Raw genomic sequence first — 18,541 nt, forward strand, 5'->3', positions numbered from 1 at the left:
AAAACTAATATACTTTGTTCTTGGTTTTGCCTTGCAGTACAGAATTGGACAGCTGTACATGATCAGCAAGCACAGCCATGAGCAGAGTGACCGAGGGGAGGGTGTGGAAGTGGTGCAGAATGAACCCTATGAAGATCCCAACCATGGCAATGGGCAGCTAACAGAAAAACGTGTCTATCTCAACAGGCAAGTGCTGTAAAACAGTAAAACAGTTGCAGTACTGTTGAAGTTTTGTGGAAGGATCAGGAGGTTTTCAGGCTGCTGTGGATTTTGTTGGGAGGCCAGGATGTCTCTAGAGGATTTCACTCAAGGAGACATCCATACAGGATGTGCTGGAAACTTCTCCTCTGCCTGCCTTGCTGAGGAACACGACTTCCACCAGCACAGTCGTCTCCCTCTTTTCTTCTTCCTGGGCCCACTGCCCTAACAAACTTTACTTTGCTCTGTTTTGATCTGAACTGATATCTCTTAAAGAAATTTGAGACTGAACTTCATCTGAAGGAGGAGAAATGAGGAAATAAAGAAAAGAAAAAAAAAGCTAATGTGATCCTCATACCTGTGCTGCTGAAATATAGAGATATTATCTTTTCTTTGAGTGGACCTTGGAAGAATTCATGTGTGTCTGTGGCTGGAACTTGCTAGCAGTTCTGAGTATAATCTGTGTTTTGCTCATAAAGTTATTTTTTTCAGGACATGCTGTACTGGTGAAGATAGGTAGACAGGTAAATATGCTAAAAACAACAATAACAAAAAAAAAATGCAAAATGAGCAGATGTATGTTTTCTAGTGTCAGTGTAACCTTAGTTATATTTAGAATTGTTTACTGCCTCTTCTCTCCTACTGGAGTAATGTTTTCAGAAGCTGAAAGTCTGCATCCTTTGGTATTTATAATTTAGGCATCAGAGTAAAGTTTAGCAGGGGTAAGGCGAGCAGTCATAAAACACTGACAGAGGCTGACAAAATAAACAGAAGATCTGTTACAGGGAAGTCTGTTATGCAGGATGTAAAATGCTGCTTAAAAGTCTGTACACAAGAAAGGTTTATGTAAAGAAAAGAATCCAGTTTTGAGCAATGTCATCAAAGAGCAAAAGTCAATGAACTTGGCTTTGAATCTGTAGATAATGTACTAACGTCTGCATTTTGCCTCTGGACAAATAAAATATTTATATGTAGCCAGATCATGGTTAAATAGGCCTTAATGATCCCAAATGTATTTTCTTCAGAAATTTGCTAATATGGAAAGTTAATTTACTTTCTGCACACAGTTATCTAAACAGAACTATTTCAAACATTTACACTTGGGAAATTGAGGTTTGGAAGCATCTCCTGCAGTTCAGTACAGATTCAGTCTTGGCCTGGGTGCTCTGCTCAATGCTTTGCCAGACCAACTCTATTTGAACTGAGTCCCCCAAGTACAGGGATATTTATGGTGTCCAAGGTCTGCTGTCCTTGAAATAACTAGTTCTGCATCTTTGTTCCTGGCAGCTTCAATATTTATAACTGAAGTTATTAAGAGAGGGTTGAAAGATGAATTATAGTGATCTTGCCTTTTTAAATGTTTCTTTGTTCATCAGTTTTTGGTACCCTCTGTGACCAGAGTGCTGGAAATGAGAGCCCCAAGAGCCATGCTAAAAAAATGCTGCCACCCTTCCATAGTATTATTCAATTACCCTTTAATGATCCATTCAAATGGTGTATCTGTGTCTTTGATTTCTGATTCTGCTGCCTTTGTACCACTGCACTGGTGAGTTTTCTTGACAGGATGAGCTCTGAGCTGTAACATCAGATCCATTCATTCTCTTCACTTTTGATATTTACTTTTCCCATCAGCAAAATGAGACTAATGCTGCCTACCAGCCTCACGAGGTGTTTTGAGTGATCTGTTAATTTTAATATAAAAGCTTCCTACTCAGGAGTTGGTGTTGGTAGTGTGGGAACAGCTGCGTGCCAGGTGAGCTGAGCATGAGGGCTTCAGTGCTGGCAGAGAATATGAAGGAAGAAAGAAGAATCTGTAAGAGATAATGGATTGGGGATTGAAGTGGACCGAAATCCCACATTTCCTCCTGACCTCTTGTTAGAGAGTGCCTCCCTGTGGCTGAGCACACGGTGCCAGCGTTACCCCTTGTTTGGCCTCACCTGTTGAGTGTGGCCAAAGGTTCCAGGCCATGAATTCCCAAAATGAGCAGCCTCAGTTCAGCCCACTCGAAGCTTGCTGCTCTGGCACCCATCTGCTCCCTCTGTGAGGGGAGCACAGCTGAGGCAGAAAGGGAAAATACTCCTGAGAAATCTGGGTGTTGCTGTATTCCCCAAACACCTCACAAATAATGGGCACATTTGGAAGTATCTTTATTTCTACAATACACATAAGTCATAATATATTCTAATTTTATATTTTCTTTTTACTTTCAGCAAACTGCCTAGCTGGGCTAGAGCAGTTGTTCCCAAAATATTTTATGTTACAGAGAAGGCCTGGAATTATTATCCTTACACAATCACAGGTAAGGAATGTGGCAGAAATGGTTGCTGTTTTGTGGTTTGGGGATAGTTTAGTTTATCTTCAGAAGCTCCAAGTTAAATATTGATCTACAAGCACCAGGTCTCTTTAACATCTCCTGTTAAACTGCATGTGCTTTTTCACCTTATATTTACTGGTATCAGGAAAGGAAGATTATAGACTAAGGATAGGTAAAAACTGGAGTGTTGGACCTATGCAAATTCTTGCAAAAAAACACCAGGTGCTTGGATTCTGTCTGACTTGTGTCCTTTATTGTCCCTTAGACTTCAGTCAAATATAAATCTGCAGACTATCTGACATATCATTTTTATTGTTAATGTGTACTTACTGTAAGGATCTTGCATGATTGTTTTATTTCATGTTTCTTTTTTTTTTCTTTTCCCTCTTTCTTTTTTTTTACAAATGGACAATTGGAAATCAGAATACACAGTAAGTCTTTCTTCCTCTTTTTATTCTAAAAATAGGAAAATTATGTAAAATATAGTAGTGGAATCCAGTCTGATTCCTTCTTAATATAACTTATTCATAATACATTCAATAGTGAAACTTTATTTTAGTTATTTTTTTAAGCTATTTAAAGGGAAATTTGAATTAATTCTAAGGGGATCCTATGATTTATTTTTCTATGTCACTTCAAAATAATTTGATACGTTTTTTACTTACTGGCTGTAAGAAAGAGAAGATTCTATGAAAAAGGCTGAGGCTTTTAAGGTTCCAGTTGTTACATGGAGACATGAGAACAGATTTTATTTTATTTATTGTTTTATTAACTTATAAAATGCTCATCTCTGGTATAGTATCTGGGAAACTGTACAATCTGTAGACAAAATTAAAGATAATCTGGGCACAGTGCCCAGAAAAATCTGCTATTCCCTCTTGCAGAGCTAAGTCAAAATATAGCACATAAATCATGAGAAAAATTGTTTAAATGTGCTGGCCTCAATAATAACAATAAATTTCCAGCAGCCTTTGGAAGGTAAGGAGGGGGTGGTGAGGAGGTTCCAGGTGAAGGGACCTTTCAGAAATTCCTGCTTTGATTTAGGTTGAACTTCTGACTGCAGTCAAAACATAATGCAGATGTTTCTCTTAATTCTGCAAGTGCTCACAATGTTTGTGCAGATTTTTTAAAAGCTCATAAAGCAAAAAGAGAAAAAAAATAGTGTGATAAAAAGAAAAAAATAAAGGCATTGAAAGGCAAAGATCTGAAAGCTGGAGACCAAGAGTTGAAACTGTGATGGCCAGGTTTGAAAATCCAAAGCAACAAAATGTGTTTTTCAATATGTGCTACAAATACTTAGAATATTCATTTGATTGTCAGAGGAAACCCGAAAGTCCCAGAATGGACAGTAGTGACAAGGGACAGATTCCCAGCTGGTTTTGCCAGACTTTCAGTAGGGTCTGTCAGAGTTCACATTAATTAAGGTTTACCTTTGATAGCACATTTAGTTTCAGGCTGGGAAGTTGACATTTGCTGTGTTGCACTGATATCTCTCCATGGTAAATTTTTTCTTTAACTGAAAGTAAATTTAAGTCTTTTAATGTGATTTTTTTTTTCTTTAACTGAAGGAGACAAGTGGGGATGATGCAAAGGGTGGTGGCAGACAGAAGTATGTATCTAAATTTGAAATGCAATACATTATTAAAACCAAACAGCAGTGCTGTACTCAGAGAATCTGAATCAGGAGGTGTTCCCTGTCTGATCTGGTGAAACAACACCTGGTGCAGGCTGGAGGAAGGTACAGCTACAGAAATGTTCAAGAGCATCAGCAGAAGTGATTGCAACGTTGAAGAGACATGTAAAGAAATATTAAATCAGTCCAGAAATGTAGAAGGTAGGCAAAGCAATCACTAAGTGACAGTGTAACTGCCTAGGGGAGCTGGGGACTAATTACTCACCATGGTGCAAGGAAACAGAACTAGAAATACTGGGAGGAGATGAGGGAAACTGTACTTCAGACAAAAATCTAAAATATGTATTAATGGAGCTGATGGGCTGTGAATTTTTCTTCATGGAAAACAGAGACGGAGCCTTTGCCTCAAACTGTTGAATCTAGAACAAAAATGTTAAACATCCCACTGGGAATAATTGCTATCCTTGCCTGGAATATTTCTCTAAATTTGATCTTCTGTATTCATTAGAGAATTCTGAAAGAAAGAATAAGCCCACAGACATGGCCAAAAATATGTAAGATAGCTTGGAAAGACTTTTCTTAAAGATTATAAATTCTCTCTGAAGGGTCTGTGGGACATGGTGAGAGTCAAATCATTTCAAGGAAAACTCGTTCTAAAGGCAGACCAATAATTGGATAAATAAAGCATAATCTTATCAAGTTGTACTGCTCTGTGGTATGTTCACACCTTATTAACCTTGTAAGCTCCACTCTAAATAAAGAGAAGGACCTTAAAGGCTCAGCATGTTATTTCAGTTTGTGTTAGTGATTTGGAAGAGGATGTGAACAGCAGAGTGAACCTTACTGACAGTCTTAAGATTTTTCAGTTGTAAAATATGAGAGCTGTTGAGAAATTGCATTCAAGCCCATACTCTGGCATTCAGAAATGCAGTATGGAATAATTTCATCAGTCTGGTTCTCCTGTGAATATTATGGAATTCATAAATACAACCTTCTTAAAGACTTGAAGTTAGGACTCCCAAGAAAAAATGCTTATCAGGCGTTGAAAAATAATTTTCAGAATATTGTTCTGTGCCATGGTTGTATAAAAAGCCAAGAGCGATTGGATGCATGAAAACAGCAATGGAAATTAGACTGTGGTGATGTTAGTCCTCTGTAATCTGGATCCAGTTATGATGGCATCTGCTTTAAGCAATGGTGTTTGTTGCACAGCAACCCCCTAAATTTGACAGCAAACACCACATCTGCTACAGGGTATTGACAACCATGTTAACAGCATGTAAAACAACTGACACGATTGAGATAATGAGTTTAACAGAACTATTGCACAAATGATGCTTTTGTGGGGTGTAATTTGTGCTGTAGGGTCACATCAGGAGAGCACACCTTGTTAAAGCTGCCATACAAAAGATTTCCTCTCTCTGGAAGATGACACATGGGGACTGTCCCAAGAAGTGCTGTATCAGAGCTGGAGCTAATCCTTGAAAGCTTCCTGCTGACATTGAGAGGGAGGAGGAAGTCAAAAAATACTGTCAAAGCTGAAGCCAAAGGAAGTCATCCAGATTTCAGGATTCTATTTAGGGAATAAAATATTCCTGTAAAGTTCAAAGTTTTAGTGGTTGGGGTGTTACTTCAGAACTGAATGTGAGAAGGCATCTTCAAGTTAGACACTGGAGCTGCTTTGGTTTTGATCTTGTCATTAGAAACCTGACAAGATATCTTGCTAAAATACACATTTAGGTTTTATCTACAAATCCATTTATATTGTGATTAGGTTGATATTAAGATAATTGACCTGGGATACCATATTTAGGATGCAGCAGAAGGGGAGCCCTATAGGAGTAACTCCAGTGGATTCCACTCCATAAGCAATTCCAGGGCTTGGGTATGGTCAGGTGCCTCCTGCCCAGCTACAGCCGCTCCTGGGGAATGGCTGCTGTGGCTGCTGGCTTTGGAGGGAATTCCTTTGCTGGTTAGGGGCCTTTTTCTCTTGGAGGATGGAGACAAGATGACTTGCAGCTCTCAACAATCCCTTGTGTGCCAGCTTATCGCAGCCTTTGCAAATATGTATCTTTAGTGGAAAATATTTATGCTGTTAGCAGTGGCAAGAACAACTGAATTTTCAGGAGGCTTTGTTATTTTTATTTCTGAGCTTGCCCAGCAAGATTAGAAATAATTAACTAGAAAGCAAACTATTGCAAACCAAACTAAAAAGAATTGCATAGAACTATGTTTCTTTACCTGCATTGGGATATTGTTAGAAAATAAACAGCACAAAGCAAATATCAATTCAACCTGCTCAAGTAATAGTGGAGAGTCTGGTGAACAAAAGAGGAGCCTCAAGCAAACAAATAATCAGATCATGAATGTTTGGTGACTAAACCATGGTACAAAATCTTCATGTGATCGAAGTACACTGAAAATGAGCCAAAGTTTAGCTCTCAAGCTGGAGTAGAAAATGGTTAGGAAAATTACAAAGATAATTTAAGCAAACTCCTCTGGGTTTGAAGGTGCAGTTCAAGTGTTTACCAGGGATCAGTTCAAATAGATTTGCCACCTGACCTGAATGGCTTTGGTGTTGTTAGCAATTTCAGTTCTGGGGCGGAAATTTTAAAACAGCTGGATAATTCTTTTGTGTATAATTTATGGACAATTGTTAGTTTCACAATTATATAGACAAAACAAGCAATAAAATGGCATTGTTTGCTCTGTACAAGGAGAAGAAGCATTCCTTCAACATGCCAGTGTCCCAAATTAACTTATGACTAGAATATAAATCCAGAATATTTATGAAAAACAGTTATGGAACAGAAAGCAAGAGACAACAATTCCTTTGGTGATTTATCACAATGACATTTATTCATCTACAGCAAATGACTGATTATAATACAAAATAAAATTATGTCATCTGGTATGTGTCAAGGCCCTAAAGTAAAAGTTGCTAAATGGTCCATTACTGACCTGCTGGTTTCTGATTTTTTTTGAGAACAGGCATGGTTTGTGCTTCACTTAGCTGCTGGTTTATCCATGAAGTAAATTATCTGGAAGGAATGTTTTTATATTGTTATTTTTATAATGAGATGACAAGGAAAACAGTTGTTTCAGATAAACATTGCTGTAGAGTTCTTTCCTGTGTTCTCTTTATCTGATTACCAGCCCTTGAAATTTGGATCTAACCCCTCACTCTTCAGTGCTGAAACTTTTCTGCAGTTTGAGGATTTGAAGAGTCTGCATCAAAAATGCAGCAGAATCTGTACTGCAGGATTAGAGCCTAATGCAAAGTTACTACCAGCATCCTCCCATCTTACCCCCATAACTCAGAAAACAGGCTCACTGGTGCCTTTGTCCTGGGAAAACACAGATTTATTTCCCTTAGATGTTCTAGCAAAAGGAAGGACCTCTGTATAAGAAAAAAATAATACCTATATTCTCATTTAATAGCTTAGTCCCATTGAAACAAGTAGCTCAAACTGCTTGGGTGAATTCCCCTTTTCCAGCACTGCCTTATTCCAAGGCAATCCAGCCCCCTCTCTGATGGATGGGACTGTCATTTCCACTTGTGCACGCTGCTTTTCACTTCCTTTCGTCTTCAATAAGCAGGTTACTGTTCCCATGTATCAAAGAAAGAGATCCTAAGGGAAGGCAAAGCCAGAGATAAGAGTTTTATAGCGGTTGGAGGCAACTTGTTAGTCATCGTTCCATCTCCAGGTTATTGTATACAATACAAACAGTGGTTTTCTTTCACGGCTTGTTTATGAGAGTTTTGCTCCCATGTTTATTTTCAAGCCCTGTTTTTTGCATTGTTCTTTCCCTTTCCACTCAACAGTACTTTTGTTTGCTGTTTGCCACCTTCCTGTGCTTATCTTGCTTTCCATATTCTCCTCCCTCTTAGTGAGTCACATCTTCCAAATGCCATCGCCCTGCCCAGCCCTTTCCGTCTATTCTCTTCCAGCCCTGTCACCGTGATTGATGCTGGTTTGTGCCTGGGTGACCTGATCACACAGCAGCTCTGGAGGCTCACATGCACAGCTGTCTGGAGCAATCTGAGGGGAGCCAGTAACTCCCCATTGTCCATTTTCCAAAAAAACATTGAATATTCCACCTCCCATCACGCCACAGTCCTACATCCCCTTTGTCGCTTACAGCAAAGTTGGGACTCCATTTCTCTTTCCCAGGTTCTTGATCTTCAATAAAGAAATGCTGTTGTTATCCCCTGAGTACAAAAATAGTGCCCAAAAATTTTGAATTTAAAGGATGTGATATATGAAAGTTACCCCATGGAAAAGATCTCATTTGCTTGAACACTCACCTCATAGCAGCAGTCACTGTGTTCTTTAGGGTCCATGGAGATTGCTCTCTAAAGAATCCAGTTCCACCTGTGTTGTCAAAATAATGCATATGTGACCATATTAAAAAAATGAGCAGTCTGAGAAGTGGTGGAAGATGAGAGAGAACATTTACATGAAATGTCTGCCTTGCTGGGGGTTTATGTTAAGATTTAGGGAAATATGCTTCTGCTGCTTAAAAAAAAAAAAGTGGGATTAATTTTTACTGTACAGAAATAACTGCCAAGGATTGTGGATTAATATTCACAAGGAGCAGGAGAGGTGAAGAGCAAGGATGAGGTCTCCAGCAGGTCTTTGAACATTCTGCAGGCAGGAACCACATGGAAGATAAAACCAGCTGCACCAGTATTGATGAACTGGCATCGCTCACACAGAGCAGGTTCCAGAGGGTGAAGAAACCTCTCAGACCAATAAATTTACTGACAACTCCAGTAATTCCCACAGCCACCTCAGGCATAATTACTACACCAAAGTTAATTTCACAGCCCTCTCCATTAAATGACTGTCACACACCCGTGTGTGTTTGACTGTCTCTTTAAGACTTTGGCAAGTGTTTTGGCACACTTCGGTTCTACCCTGTTCCTGTAAGTGTTGCTTATTGCTATGGCAACGCTAATCAATCATCATGCTAAAAATAGGCCTTTCGTTTTTCAAGAGGTTATATGTAGGGAATTGCAAACGCAACTGCAGGCTGTGCTTTCCATATGCTGCTTTCATTCCCTTCATTCGAACGTGGAAATGCCCCTGCTCACAGCTGGTAATTACTGGTACACTCCTGCTATTGCACTGGGTGCTCTCTTGAGCCTTCAACCTCTCCTGGTTCTTCCAAAATTGAGGTGCCAAATATAGAAAGTTTAGGGAAAAAAGCAAAAATCCATGAATATTCTCTTTACTTATTTTTGAGTGTCACAGGTGTGCTGGGTTATAGCAGTTTTTAAAAGATTTTATAAGACATCTAAAAAATCCAGAGATGACAATACCTAAGATGCCTCCTTTGAGAGCTTTACACAAAAACACCTTATCATTGAAGACACTGTGACTGAAGATTTTGAATTATTCCGTAGAATTTAAGTTTAATTTCAAGTTAAAGATTGAATTTGCCACTATTTCATTCCCAAGAGGACCCTTGCAAGCTGTAGAGGTGGTGAAACAGAGAACTGGAAACAGTGCCCTGTTCGTTCCTGTGTGTGCTGGGGATCGATCACCTCCAGGTCAGCACTGGAAGAACACAGGCCCCAGAGGAGGCAGAGCAGAAAGGGAGTGGTGCTCAGAAGAAAATAAGAATCTCCTGAAAGGTTTATTACCTACTATTCACTCCCCAGTTTGATTCTGACTGTTGCATAACAGTTTTAATCCCCAGTTAAGTAAATACATGGCCACTTGAGGGGAAAAATCCTAACTTTTTACACGATGAATAATAGTCTTTTGAATGATGCATAAACAGTTTTCTGGTTCTGCCAGAGCTCTCTGCCAGTTAGTCAGAGTGCAGCTGATGAATCATGAGACACATTCTGTGAAATGTTCAAAAATTTGGACCCTGCTAAGTGTTCCTGTAAGGCAGCGAGACCCCCCACAGCTGCTGGAGCAGTGGTTGCCAGCCAGTTGAGTTTCTGAGAGAGATTTTTGCGGTGGAGGACTTTCTGGTGAATTTGAATTTTCATTTGGGGTAACCCATGTTACCATTTATAATCTCAAATTAGGTTGTTACTGTTCTCTCCTTCATACTAAACACAGAGAGAGGCTGCCTGTGGGTGGCTTTAGAGAAAGTGGCTCTCTAATGAGGTGGCTTGAGGTAAATGGCACCATTCTTCTAAGCTATTCTAAGGATCCTTGGTCTTTCCTTAATGCTTCTTTTTAAAATACAAGGTTAGAAGATCTCTTGTTTTAATTAGAGTTTAGATTCTGGGTCACAGGAATCAACAAGTAGACTCAAGCAGTGGCTTGCTGAGTGACACATTTCGGTGTCATGACCTGACTGACTGCTGTCAACCTCTGGACAGTGATTGAAAATAGCAGGCACTTCTTTAATACCAAGGTAGAAGGGAAATCTGGCATTTGGCTTTATTCATAATTCCCTCTGAAACTGCAGATGTGCTTCAGATCAACAGCACGAATGGGGTTTTGCCTTCCATGGCACCAGAACCTTATTTTGAGGAATCTGTCTCACTTATTTTTTCAACAAGGATTGATTCTAGGTGTGCTTATTGGTAGTGGATCTCCTGTGGTCAGAAGACAGAACAGTGACTTGTTGGGTGATACCCATTGAAGGAGGGATGTATTTGCTGCAGTCTCTGAGGAGCTGCTTCTCATTTCAATTGTTGCACTATTCCTGACCTCCTAAATGCCCTCTTCCCTTACATCACCCTCAGAAGAACTCTCTGAACGTTTTCAAGTCTGAACTTGGACCAGCAGCAGTGTGAACACTGAGGCATCCAAACATCCTCATTGTATAACCTGTATGTACAGCCCATGAAAGAGTCATTTGCCATAGGGGATTAGTGATGCATCACACAAGGAACTGGCAGTTAATGCAAGGAAAGCCTTGGTGACTAACAGGAAAGATGCTGAACTGAGAGCTGGTTAGACAGCTGCTGTATCTGCTTATCTGAAAACTTACTTTGAAAAAAGAACTGTGAAATGATAAATAAAATATATTTGAAATATTTATTATGATGGGATTATGTTGCCTACTATTACAAATTCTAGTCTTCATAAGCCAACTAAGCTAAGCAATCCTCAGAAAATAAATTTATTTTCCCATGTAAATACAGAATATTAATCTTTAGAAGAAAAACATCAGTGTATTTTTTTTTGCATTATTATCTAAAGATTTATTTGGATTTAGTATAAAGGAATTTTCACAGGAGCTCATAATCCATCTTCCTATTTCATTAATAGGAAATTATGCTAAAATTCATTTCTCACTGAAAATTAAGAAAAAGCCCTCACATATGAAAGCATTTCTCTCTGTTTGGTCAGGACCTGCATCTGGTGAAGTGTCTTTGGGTTTTTCTATATGAGGGATAGACTGGTCTATGATGAGGGATGTCGAGTTGCTCTCAAGATCTTAGTGAGCTGAATTTCTAACAAGACATTCAGGACATTCACACTCCTGGGCATAGTGAGCATGAAAACCATTGCATCTAATTATTCCAGACTCTTTATACTGATATATTTATATCTTCATTATAATTTCCATCTTTTAGATAGAATCTCTGGATACCTCCAGATTCATCAAACCTTTCAGGTTTACGTTCTGTGAACATTTATTCTTTTTCTTGAAGTAATCTGAAAAAAATAGGAAAGGTGATACCAAAAGAGATGTACTGAATATGTCAGTTGATGAAGCAAGGAATATTTCTTGTATTAAACATACTTTTCTTTTGTTGCAGTGTTCGTTTTTGCCTAAATTCTCCATTCATATAGAGACAAAATATGAGGACAACAAAGGAAGCAATGACAGTGTAAGTATGACACCTTGTGCAAAAGTTGATTTAATCCTCTTTGTTAACCACAGTCTGTGTCTGGGGCCTGGAGGTCTCTCAGATTGGGAAAAAGGCCCCATCAAACTTGTGCCTTTGACCCTCTCTGGGTGTCCTGGTCCTGAGCAGCTGCAGAGGAGTTACCTCTGAAGTACCAGGAGATGAAAGATCTGTGTACACATCTTCCTTTCTGCCTCTTCTGTTCTATTCTGTTCTTCTCTAAACACGACATAATTTACATATATGAATTTAGTCGTGATTAACATTTAAGGAAAGTAAAGAAACTGGGGTTTTTTTGGTGAGCTTGTATTCTCCTTTCTGTGTTTCACATTATTATCTCTGAACAAAGGGAGTTGAATTCCAAGGAGGTGTCAGGAAGAACAAACAGGAAACTAAACAATGGTCAGAGATGAGAGATCTCAGTAAGCAGCTTGGGGAAACAATGGCTGTGTACTTAGGTGATGCTTTTGGCAATCACTTACCTGAAGTTAAAAATTTTCAGAGTTAGAGCTTAGAGATAAGAAGACAATTAACTATGTAAAATCCTCTTTAGAGGAAGGGTGGGAGTGAGTAACCAGCAGCTGCTGGTCAGAGAGGCTCAGGAGCAGAAGGCAGGAGGTCAGTCAGACTTTGCTGTGCAGAGAGCAAAGCAGTCATACACCTTTCAAAAAAAGATAATAACTTTCAATAAAGCCCAGCGTGTAAAGATTGAGCCCTTGGGTTCATACACAAATATGTGTCTCCCTGTTTCATTTTGATATGCATTGGCTGCAGACTATGGGAAGAAGTTCCTTGTAGGCATGAAATAAAGTTTAAATGTCTGGAAATTTGATCTGTAAAACAGAGAGATCCAATGATGGGGTGTTTGACCTCATTCTTGAGAAGGAAAAAGGGCAGTCAAGCAGATTTTAAGGGGTCTGAGCACAGCCTTCCAGTGTTTTGGGGTGTCCTTCCAGCAGCTTTGGTAAGAGGAAGGTGTTCTGTTCTCCAGGTGGGAGGTACATTTCCTTCAGCCCCCTGGGGCTGCCTGTTCATGAGGCTGACAGCTGTTGCACTGCTTATGGCAGAATAATTACATGTACAAGAACAAGGTGGAATTTGGAATAATGCTTTTGGCATGCAGACACTTTCCCACTGGGAACATGACAGGGATCATCTATTAACCACCAGATACCAACCACTCATAGCTGCTGCTACTCTAAGCCAGATCAGTGAGTGAATTAAAAAGAAGTGTATTGCATTACCAGCTAGATGAACATTGTGTAATTTATGCACTTTTTAATGTTCACTTCTGCTTTTTGGCAGCACTTAAATTCAGAGCAAGCCCACACCTTTGGTTTGGGGAGGGTGCAGACTAATTTTCTGCTGCATTATAATGTCAGCAGTGAGCAGACATGATCTGGGCTGCTGTCTGACAGAGGAAGAACTGAAGCTATTTAAGCACAGTGAATTCTTTCAGTGTGTCAGCTTGTGGCTAAAATACTGTGAATCAAGCCCTGAACAGTATCCAGCCAGGGAATTCAGATGAAAGTGGCACAGAGGTGGGATATTCCAGTGATGTAAATCAAAGAAACTCTATTCTGCTTGAATCCAGCTCTTCCAATGTCATTTTTACCAGAGTGCCAGCAGGGTAATATCATATTACCTTTCTAGTGCAGCACCTGAGTCACACACTAAGCCAGTGTTTGCCTAGATTAAGAGATTTCACTGACCCCTACTTGAACTGAGAAGAAAGAGCAGCTGAATTAGAGGGTTGCACTCCAGCCCTAATTCCCCTGATTTTGTAATTCTGAGAGCTGTGCTGTTCCCTGGTGTGAACACAATAAACCAATGGAAGATCTGCATTTTTATACTCCCCTGACTTTTATCTGGGACCACAGACATGACTGGTACAGCACTGAAATGCTGGAAGGTTCCTAAATATGGAGAGGCTTCTGTTAATCCAAACACTTTGGAACTAGGAGTCAACCTCATTTCCATTACTCAATGGGCAGGCTTAAACTTCACTTAAAAACTTGCAAAATGCATTTCTCCTTTGTGTCAGATGAGTTTAGATTAAATGTCATTGTTTGTCTGGGTAGAAAACAACAGGAAGCATAGCACCCATTCCTATAGATTTCCATAGATACACTCTATTTTCCTTCATTGCAACCATCAGCCTTGTCTGATGAAGAAATAATTAATCAAAAAATACTTCTGTAAATTTTGCAGTTGTAATGCAAAATAGACTGAATGAATATTAATGTTCCAGTAATGAAAGCAATAATACAAATCTGATTTTAACTCAGCTATTTCTCAATGTATTTTTTTAAATCATACAGGTTTTTTGAAATCTTTGCACTCTGATCTATTCTTCATTTCCATACTGTCCAATAAAGGAGATATTGATTGTGAAAAGCAATGCTTAGATATAAGGACTAATTCCACTGATCCATGGAAGAAAGCAATATAAATTGTCTTAGGTTCCTGTCATTTGGTAGGCTAGGATGTTATCAGAATTATTTTATTTAACATGTTGTGTTGTCTGGTATAATTCTACCTAATTATTGCAATATATCTTGATGAAAACTTCCTACTGATTTTTCTTCCCATTTGGCATGATAGAAGATAGTGGTGATACTAGTGAAATATAGTACATGCTCTGGAACATGATTTTCCTATGTCTCAGACTTCATTATCATTTTAAGATATTTTAAATGTGCTAAAGCATTCTTGTTCCAATCTGTTAAAGTTTGCAGTTGATTTGCACAAATATAAACACTGACAGAAAGAACAATGGACAATAAATGTCTTTATTTAACCTTGTGTAGTAGTGCAGAGCCATAAATCCACTGAGCTGTGATTTCAGTGCTCAGAGCAGCTGATTTTGATGTATCCCATGTAGATGTTCCATGGCAACTCTATTCTTAGAAAAACAGAGCCAGTGTTGGATGAACATGTGAGTACATCAAATATTGTCCCTGCTACCTTGCAGCTTTACAGCTTCATTAACACTGTCAGAAACTGGACCAGTGAGTCAGGCCAGTCAGTGTTTCCTCTTGCAGATCTTTTAAATTAAAGGTCAGCTTCTTAAAGAGAAATTTTACTTTTATTTTGAATTACAAAATGGAATTTTAAAAAATTATAATGATCTGTGAGATGTAAATGACACAGGAGTCATGAAAATATTGCTTCCCTTTGTATCCTGAGCTGCTTCCATTGCTCTGGTGGCATTGGGAATGCTGGGCAGGGGACAGTGCTGGTGCCTACAGCAAACAGCTTCAGTGGGCACAGACCAGTGTAAAAGGACACAGTAATCACACCCTTCTCCCAAAGGAAAATCAGCACTTTGGGAATTTGAGTATGGATAGATAAAGTCTGTATTCTGAATATTAAAAACATAAGGGACATCTGAGACATTTCTTACAGGTAGCTACTGAATGAAATGGTAGAAATCCAGGCAGGAGGGTGGGAGTTACTCCTTTTGTGCCAATAAATTGCATGTGTGCTTTCCATTAGAAGACTCTTTTTTATTTGGACAGGTATTTTCTTTCAACAGTCCATTGACTGGTCAGTATTTGTGTCACAAATCATTAATTTAGTCAAACTATCATCTCTCACTTCTCTCCCATCTCTTTTTCTTACTATTTCAGTGTGCACTACAGACACACATTTTGGGATTTTTTCCTTTTAGTGGGGAATGCACCAACTGTGTGTTACAATCAGCTGTGTTGATTCCAGGGACCCACCATATGGCTGAGTGGCTGCTGTAATCAATGCCCAGCCATGTCACACACGGCAGCGCTGTCCCTGCGTGTCACACTCCAGTACTCAGGAAAATGTCTGCAAAGCAGCTGAAGGCACAGGAAAGGCAGAGTGGGGACAGACACTGCTCAAGCAAATCACTGAATCATAGAGATGTTCAATTTTCCTATTTGTTGCACAAGGATCATTATGTTTGACTGATTTCTGTTGATTTGTTTTGGTTTGGTTTTTAGTCACAGAATTAATTGCTGCTGATATTTGGGCAGTGATTTTTTTTTTGCCATCTGATGGTGTCTGGGGAAAGCAAAGAAAGTACAGCTTGTCAAATAATTCAAAGGTTGTCAATAATGAAAATTCACTGTATGTAAAACTTCCAGTGCCTTGCTCTTTGTAGCATAACATTTTTCTCTGGAAAACTCAGTGGCTGGATCTTGATTATGAAACTAAAGTAAAATAAATTTTAGGTATGGCAGCTAACAAGAAAATCCATTTCTAGTATGGTTGACTTCAGGGTGTTTTTTTCTCTATTTTTGTCTCCTATCTTAGTAATGTGGAACTAGGTTGTAACAAACTTGAATATAGCACATGGAAATTAAATGTAAATTCACTATTTAAGGCAACTGCCATGAAACACTGATTTCAGCTGAAAAAGGATTCAGCTGTGCCCTGGTTTAGCCTCACTGCACCACAGGATCTCATTCTGGAAACTGTCAAAAGGATTGCTGGGCATCACTCAAAATATGGCAAAGTCAAATCAAGGGACACTTTTAGGATGATTTTATTTGCACCTGGACTTTTCCTGTACAATGGCACTGAGTATCCCATAATTTGCAATGAAAAAATCATGATTTTGTGATGCTCTTCCCCCCTCTAATAAGTCTGAAAAGATAAAGGCAAACAAGTGGAAAGGTTGGTCTGAAATTCCTCCTGAGGGAAGAGCTCTCTTTGTTGAACTGCAGATCGTATGTCCCAAGCACATATGGCTATCGCTGAACATATGACAAGGCCCACACTGACAGAGTGTGAACAAGTGATATGGTTGTGCCTCTACTTTTTGATTTTTCTAAATGAACTACTGAAGTTAGTCAGTAAATCTGGCACTTGAACTAGATGTGACTTAAAAAAACTAATCCAAGTAAATATTATAGATAGTCTATTGCGGTCTTGGAAGCACAGCTACTTTGACATAATTACATAAAAATCCAGTTCTCTGTCCAAGAAAGTACAAATCTTAATGAGATATTTTATAAGAGATGGAATAATAGGGAAGTCGTGACATGGAGATCAAATGGAGCAGGGAGCAAGGCTGCAGATAAATATGTAACAGATAAATATGTGGCACACAGGGATATTCCCAGCTAGTTCAGGGAGCCAAATTTTCTTTTTTCAAAGAGAGATTCAATCTTTTCCCATAGAAAAATCGCTCCCAATTATGTGTGTACACATAAATAGTTTTATCCCATGAACAGGTTTGAAATTGATCAATTCCTGTAATCTCTGCCCAAATAAATCTCAGAAGGAAATTAGGGAATTTGGAAGTAGCCGAGGTTGGAGCATGATTTACTGAGATGTTACACACTGAACAAACTCCATGGACTGAGTTCTGAGTCGGAGTTTTCCTTCAGGCAAATGAGAGCTCCAGTGGAGCAGGTGACAGAACCTTCTCAAGGTCTGCAGCAACACCCTGGGAAGCAGCCAGTGGCTCTGGCCCTGGCAATCTGCAGAGATGAGAATTTCAAGGTGGAGAGTATATTTTGTGCATTTTTCTAATGGAAGAAAATTACTATTCTTGCAGTCCTTACCACAATTACAGCCCTGCCATGAATTAACTGTCTCTTTACAGCCTTCTGACCACAAACTCCTCGTGTTTAGGCTGGAAAAAAAGGCATTTTGTAGTAATGACAGAGCCAAACACCTTTCCAACTGAAAATCCCTTGGATGGTTCCTTTGCTCTTGAAGATGGAAAACAAACATCACAAGAGAGAATCATGTATTATGAAACAAAGCCAAGCCAGAGGCACAGATGTGACCCTTGGAGTCCTGGAGGTGCAGATGAGTGAGGAGTTTGCCAGTGTGGATGGAATCAATGCATTCAGCAGAAACTGGCATTATGCTGTTTATAGCCAGTCCAGGTTAGCTGTGGAGATTGGCCATAAAAGTTACATTTTAAATTAACTACATCTGATTAAAATTGAAGCAGCAACTTAGCCAGAAAATAGAAGGAAAAAAAAGGGAAAAAAATAGGAAAAAATGCTTGAAGAAAAGAGGATATTAAATTTTCTATCATAACCTAACCTGACTTTCTGTTCTGACTGTGGCTGCCAGAAGAAGGGAAGTCACTAGCAAAGCATGTGCCAGGACATGTCCTTGTAGGGCAGAAGGGAAACAAAGGAATGAAATCTAAATTTCATCAGGACTTATATTTCTGCAGTATCCTGTATGAGCTGTCTTTCCTGAGGTTCTGGAATCACCTGCCTGGAGGTGTTTTGTGTACTTTCGGTTTCTGGTTGGTTGATTGGTTGGTTTGGACTTGGTTGGTTGGTTGTTTTGGGGGGGTTTTGGGTCTTTTGGGGTTTTTTTTGGTTTTTTTTAGTTTTCACCAAAAGAAACCACTGACAGTCATAAAGAAGACCCAGTTGAAACCTTTCTCCCACTTTCTGTCATTCTGTGGGTGATGTAGTCTAAATCATGCTGAGTTTTCATTCCTCTTAGGAAGGGGAAGTATATAAATGTTTGTTGTAAAAAAGCTGTCATGTTACTCCTCCCAAAGTAAAACCAAAACCCATGGCAAAAAGGCCACTTCAGTCAGAATGTTGCTTTTTG

At 39.2% G+C, this 18,541-nt stretch overlaps 1 protein-coding gene across 1 annotated transcript in view; it reads left to right on the forward strand.

Annotated features, from left to right (window-relative positions):
* Positions 1–18,541, forward strand: part of PITPNC1 (phosphatidylinositol transfer protein cytoplasmic 1) — a 73,424-nt gene that overhangs the window by 36,778 nt on the left and 18,105 nt on the right. Inside the window, exons 2-5 of the mRNA XM_058852224.1 lie at positions 38–186; positions 2,410–2,498; positions 2,937–2,944; positions 11,885–11,956. Coding sequence (XP_058708207.1) covers positions 38–186; positions 2,410–2,498; positions 2,937–2,944; positions 11,885–11,956 — 318 coding nt within the window. The remainder of the gene's footprint in view (positions 1–37; positions 187–2,409; positions 2,499–2,936; positions 2,945–11,884; positions 11,957–18,541) is intronic.

This window comes from Poecile atricapillus, chromosome 17 (assembly GCF_030490865.1).
Source record: "Poecile atricapillus isolate bPoeAtr1 chromosome 17, bPoeAtr1.hap1, whole genome shotgun sequence".
NCBI lineage: Eukaryota > Metazoa > Chordata > Aves > Passeriformes > Paridae > Poecile > Poecile atricapillus.